Raw genomic sequence first — 6,000 nt, 5'->3', positions numbered from 1 at the left:
AAACCCTTGACCCAGAAATAAGGTTTAAATGAGAAACTAACACGTTTTTTTTTTTTTTATTTCACTTAACTTTTATTAAAAATAAAAAAAAAGAAACTTTGATTGAACAATACAAGACTATCAATCCAGAATGAGCAAAGGAGTATTTAAAAAAAAAAAGAAAAAAAAAGAAAAAAAAAAAGTGTATGTTTACAATGTGTGTGTGTTTGCGTCCCCTCGATTTAGAAAAACAGAAAAAGCACAAAGTGAATCATTATGTGCTAACGTAAAAGCCATGAACTATTCAGAAACGAGCAGGACTGGCGAGAGAGAGAGAGAGAGAGAGAGAGAGAGATGAGCCGGAAGGATGAGTGTTACTTAAACACCAACACTACGTCACATCTACGCTTCAGAACAGCGCTCGCGCACACACACACACACACACACACACCTGAGGGATGTAACGCAGGAAAATCCACGTCCATCCGCTGATATGAAAACCACTATCCTACAACACACACCAGCGCTGGCCGACGCTATTTACATCAGACACACTGTGTGTGAGCGTGTGTGTGTGTGTGCGTGTGTGTGTGGGGGGGGGGGACTGGGCAGTAAAAGAGGACTGTGGGAAACTGTGTGTGTGTGTGTGTGTGTGTGTGTGTGTGTTTAATGCCGCCTCTTCTTCTTGCTGCTGGGCGGTGGAGCTGACGAACGGCCCTTCCTCTTCCGGTTGTTTGTATCCTCTGTGTCCTCATATTGACTCTCTCGATCAGCTGATGGAAACAACCGAAAACACCAATCAGTGTGTTGTATAGCGTGATGGAGATGTGAAAACAGGAGGGACTTTTTTTTTTTTTCATGCACTGGTCAATTTTGGGCTGATTTGTATGGAAGCTCGTCTCCGCCAAAATGAAAAATAAAAAAGCTAATTGCGACTTTTTCATCTCACAATTGCATGATATAAAGTAAGAATCGCGTGATATTAAGTCATAATTGTGTGAGAGTCATAATTGCGTAATATAGAGTCATAATTGCGTGATATATAGTCATAATTGCGTAATATAGAGTCATAATTGCGCGATAGTCCTAATTACGTGATAGAGTAATAATTGCGAGATATAGTCAGAATTGCGTGATATATAGTCAGAATTGCGAGATATAGTCAGAATTGCGAGATATAGTCAGAATTGCCTGATATATAGTCAGAATTGCGAGATATAGTCAGAATTGCCTGATATATAGTCAGAATTGCGAGATATAGTCAGAATTGCGAGATATAGTCAGAATTGCCTGATATATAGTCAGAATTGCGAGATATAGTCAGAATTGCCTGATATATAGTCAGAATTGCGTGATATATAGTCAGAATTGCGAGATATAAAGTCAGATTTGCGTGATATAAAGTCAGAATTGCGAGATATATAGTCAGAATTGCCTGATATATAGTCAGAATTGCGAGATATAGTCAGAATTGCGAGATATAGTCAGAATTGCGTGATATATAGTCAGAATTGCCTGATATATAGTCAGAATTGCGAGATATAGTCAGAATTGCGAGATATAGTCAGAATTGCGAGATATAGTCAGAATTGCGAGATATATAGTCAGAATTGCGTGATATATAGTCAGAATTGCGAGATATAGTCAGAATTGCGTGATATAAAGTCAGAATTGCGTGATATATAGTCAGAATTGCCTGATATATAGTCAGAATTGCGAGATATAGTCAGAATTGCCTGATATATAGTCAGAATTGCGAGATATAGTCAGAATTGCGAGATATAGTCAGAATTGCGAGATATAGTCAGAATTGCGTGATATATAGTCAGAATTGCGAGATAAGTCGCAATTATCTTTTAAAATGTTTTATTCTGTGGCAGAAACAAGCTTCCATAGATTTGTCTTTATTCAGATTAGTGGAAAGATAATACCCAAAACAAACATTTAAGTGTTTATTTTATTGAACTTCTATTTGAGTTGGTAGATTTCAATTACAATTCATATCATTAAAGGCTCAAACTGAGTTTTCCAAACTCCTCTGACAGAGGGAAACACTACTACTAATATAATAATGTTAAAATTATAGTGGTATTACTTCAAATCTTAATTAATCTAAAGAAATGAAATATTAATAAACATAAAATAAAGCTAAATAAAGCTAAATATACATTGATCTAAACAACATTTTATTCCTAAAACATTTTTATTTTGTATCTGTTTTACAGTGTTTGATGATTTATGAAGTGATAAAAAGGAATTTTGAACTTGGCTTTATCCAAAGTTTACATTTCTGTTCTGGAAATGTGTGCAAATTGATGCATATTAATCAAGTAATGCATCATTTGCATATTTAAACATAACATTCGAGAAAACTCGTAATACAAAACACTCGTCTTAATGTACTGAGATTGATTAGGGAAGTCTAGCGATATCTATTACTTTACATTTTTACCCTATTCACATGCCATTACATATAGATATACCATAACAATAACTAACAAATCCTCCAGGAAGTGACATCATTCTGGAGGGAAAACAGTGGATTGAACTCACCTTTCCTGGCTTCCTCCTCCAGTTCGTCCCAGTCTTTCCCACTCTCCTCTTCGCTGCCCAGTGACGCGCTGTAATCTGAGATCAACAATCACATGATCACTCAAGACAACCAATCAGGAGCTTCTGCGACCAACTAACCAATTACACAGGGTTCGTGCAGACATTCCAGGACTTTCAAGCACTACTTTTTGGTTTTCAAGGACTACAATCAGAGATTTCACTTATCAAACAATATCATTATTATCTTTCACATTCTAAAAAAGGCAAATACATAAACAAAAATGAACTAATAAAACAAATTGGTACGATTAAAGTGCAGCACAAGCAACGTATGCAATGACTGTGGAAACTTTAACCATTGAAAGGATACCATGATAAAGAAATCGCTTTCCTGATTCAAACTGATTTTCCCCCCATTAATATATGATTGACCTGAAGAATGAAAGCTGTATCATATACTTGATATTTATATGAGCAATATCACACTCATAGTAGGGGTGGAACGGTACACAGAAGTCACGGTTCGGTTCAGACATCACGGTTCGATCCGAGTTCGGTACAATGGAGGGAAAAGCGAAACAAAAGCAGAAGGCTTGAGCGTGTCTCAGGCTGGACCACCAAAGGGAAATAAATTACTAAGCCTTGTATTTTTTAAATAAGTTTTATTAATAAAGTAAAGGCATAGAACCAGTTTATTTGTAGTGCACTGACAATAGTTTTATATAATTAGTTTATTATTTAAATTAATAAAAAGACAAAAAGACCTTGAGAAATAATAATAGTAGCCGAATGAATTGAAAATTAATTTGCTACATTTCAGATTAATATATTTGTTTTCCTTAATTTTAATTAACAGGAACTTAAACACTTTGCAGTTTGAATGATTTCGTGTATAAACAAAATGACGGAGTATGTTTTTATGTTTCCACTGTTCGATCGCGCCCGCGCCTCACACACACGCGCACACACAAATATAAGTTAATATGGCAAGCCAAGTGGTTCAGAATTACGCTATAGATTAATCGCGTTTACAGCCCAACACCGTCAAATACGGCGTTTTAAACCGCATTTGATGGTGCAAAATATGCCGCAGGGCTACAGATTAGGTGTCCCTAAAGAACCTGCGTATCTAACAGTAGTTCTCCATTTCATTAATTAATTTGCACGCGAGTTTTATTTATTTTTATACCGTGTATTCTCCGTGTAAATTTAAGCACCGAACCGTAACCCCCCGTAGCGTTTCGGTTCAATACGATTACATGTACCGTTCCACCCCTAACTCATAGCCATGAGAAATGTCTTAATATCTATATCAGACAGGCTGCAGTGTTCATTTTTTCATGAAAATATTGTCTCATGGAAAACATTAAGCACTAATTTCATATATATTGTCTTTAAATAATTCAAGCACTTTTCAAGAACCTGCTTTCAACCCGGGTTACAGGCCGTGTCGTCGGAAACCACCAGCTCTCTATGGAAGTGAATGGGATTGTGTGACTAGAACTCAGTTATAGGAAGGATCCACCAGGATGGTCACCCGAGAACTAATGGCTCCCATAGGAACGTTTTCCTGGTTGCGTTCGCAGCGTCAGTAGAACTCTGAAGTGACGTGAGACACGCTTGTTGCTGTGAACGCCAGTGCTCGCATTCTCCTGTTCACTAGTTTACGATCTGTCTAACGGTCCTGTCTCATACGGCACTCGATAGAACTGTTATAGACAGACCGTGATGAAGAGTGATGAAGAGAGTGATGAAGAGAGTGATGAAGAGAGTGATGAAGAGAGTGATGAAGAGAGTGATGAAGAGAGTGATGAAGAGAGTGACGAAGAGAGTGACGTAGAGAGTGACGAAGAGTGAAGAGAGTGATGAAGAGAGTGATGAAGAGAGTGATGAAGAGAGTGATGAAGAGAGTGATGAAGAGAGTGATGAAGAGAGTGACGAAGAGAGTGACGAAGAGAGTGACGAAGAGAGTGACGAAGAGAGTGACGAAGAGAGTGACGAAGAGAGTGACGAAGACCGTGACGAAGAGTGAAGAGAGTGATGAAGAGAGTGACGAAGAGTGAAGAGAGTGATGAAGAGAGTGATGAAGAGAGTGACGAAGAGAGTGATGAAGAGAGTGATGAAGAGAGTGATGAAGAGAGTGATGAAGAGAGTGACGAAGAGAGTGACGAAGAGAGTGACGAAGAGAGTGACGAAGAGAGTGACGAAGAGAGTGACGTAGAGAGTGACGAAGAGTGAAGAGAGTGATGAAGAGAGTGACGAAGAGTGAAGAGAGTGATGAAGAGAGTGACGAAGAGAGTGACGAAGAGAGTGACGAAGAGAGTGACGAAGAGAGTGACGAAGAGAGTGACGAAGAGAGTGACGAAGAGAGTGACGAAGAGAGTGACGAAGAGAGTGACGAAGAGAGTGACGAAGACCGTGACGAAGACAGTGATGAAGAGTTATTAGCGTATGGCGTGTGTCTGATGTCCAGTGTTGCTGAGCAGAAACACAATCATGATTCTCTTGATCTCCTCAGAGTTGTGTTGGGTTTTCTCCTCGGCGTAAAGATTAAGAGCTTCATCTGTCTCTGTTTTACGTGTTCGTAGAGTTAGTTTCTGGAGTAAATATATAAGCTATAATCTGTGTGTTTAAACAGCTTTTTTTTAAATGGCGTGTGCTGGTGTTTCGCGTGCGTTCGGCCAGTCAGCGAACACTAACGTCACTGTAGTTCCTATAGTGCTGGTTTAGACCGACTCTGAAGTAGGAGTAAATTAGTTCCTCCAAAAGGAGTTCCTAGAACTAAACTCGCTCCTAGTTCCTCCATCATCTTTTCATGATGAAAAGGTTCGTCCGGTGCGAAAGCCCCTAATGCAGCAAAAGTGAAGCGAGCCTTACCATTACAGGAGTCCTCGGTCTCAGAGGAGTAATCTTCATCACTGTCCTCCTCCTCCTCCTCCTCCTCATCAGCCGAGGGGTTGAAGGTCTCGTCCTCCATCTCGGACTCCGAGTCATCCTCCCCTCCGCTTCCCTGAGACACACGGCACAAACGCCACCACCGTTAACCACCGGGGGAACATTTAAAGAGGACCTGTTTCTCCATGCTCATCTTTCTCTACATCAGAGTCAGTGTTTCTGAACTCCTGAAACGCCTCCACTGTAGTCTTGAGTTTCTTCCGGGAACAAACACGTCACAATATTCCTCATTATAATAATTAACGCGCAGAATAAAAAGGCGGGGCTGGTTGAGTTAGTTAGTAAACTGTGCATTGCATTAAGCAAAAAAATGAATTTTAAAAAATTCTCTTGTGTTAAGGCGAGACACGGCAGGCAAAAACAGTTTTTTTTACTGGTCAATTTTGAGATTTTGGGATATTTGTCTTCAATAACATGTCTTCTTTCAGACTTGTGGTGAAAAAAAGTCTGAAATACACATTTAGGTACACCGTGTCTGTTTGAGTGTGTAGATTTCTCATAAATTCAACAAAA

General features: G+C 39.2%; 1 protein-coding gene across 1 annotated transcript in view; it reads right to left on the bottom strand.

Moving 5' to 3' along the window:
* Positions 1–218: 218 nt before the first annotated feature.
* The window catches only part of supt16h (SPT16 homolog, facilitates chromatin remodeling subunit), a 33,918-nt gene continuing 28,136 nt past the window's right edge, over positions 219–6,000 (bottom strand). Inside the window, exons 22-24 of the mRNA XM_084404660.1 lie at positions 5,410–5,542; positions 2,533–2,607; positions 219–752 (exon numbers count right to left, since the gene is read on the bottom strand). Of these exons, the coding sequence (XP_084260786.1) occupies positions 646–752; positions 2,533–2,607; positions 5,410–5,542 (315 nt within the window). The 3' untranslated portion in view covers positions 219–645. The remainder of the gene's footprint in view (positions 753–2,532; positions 2,608–5,409; positions 5,543–6,000) is intronic.

The sequence above is a fragment of the Rutilus rutilus genome (assembly GCF_951802725.1).
Source record: "Rutilus rutilus genome assembly, chromosome: 3".
In the NCBI taxonomy this organism is placed as follows: Eukaryota; Metazoa; Chordata; class Actinopteri; order Cypriniformes; family Leuciscidae; genus Rutilus; species Rutilus rutilus.
Note: the sequence above shows the minus strand (reverse complement) of the source record. Positions and strands in the feature narration are given on the sequence as shown.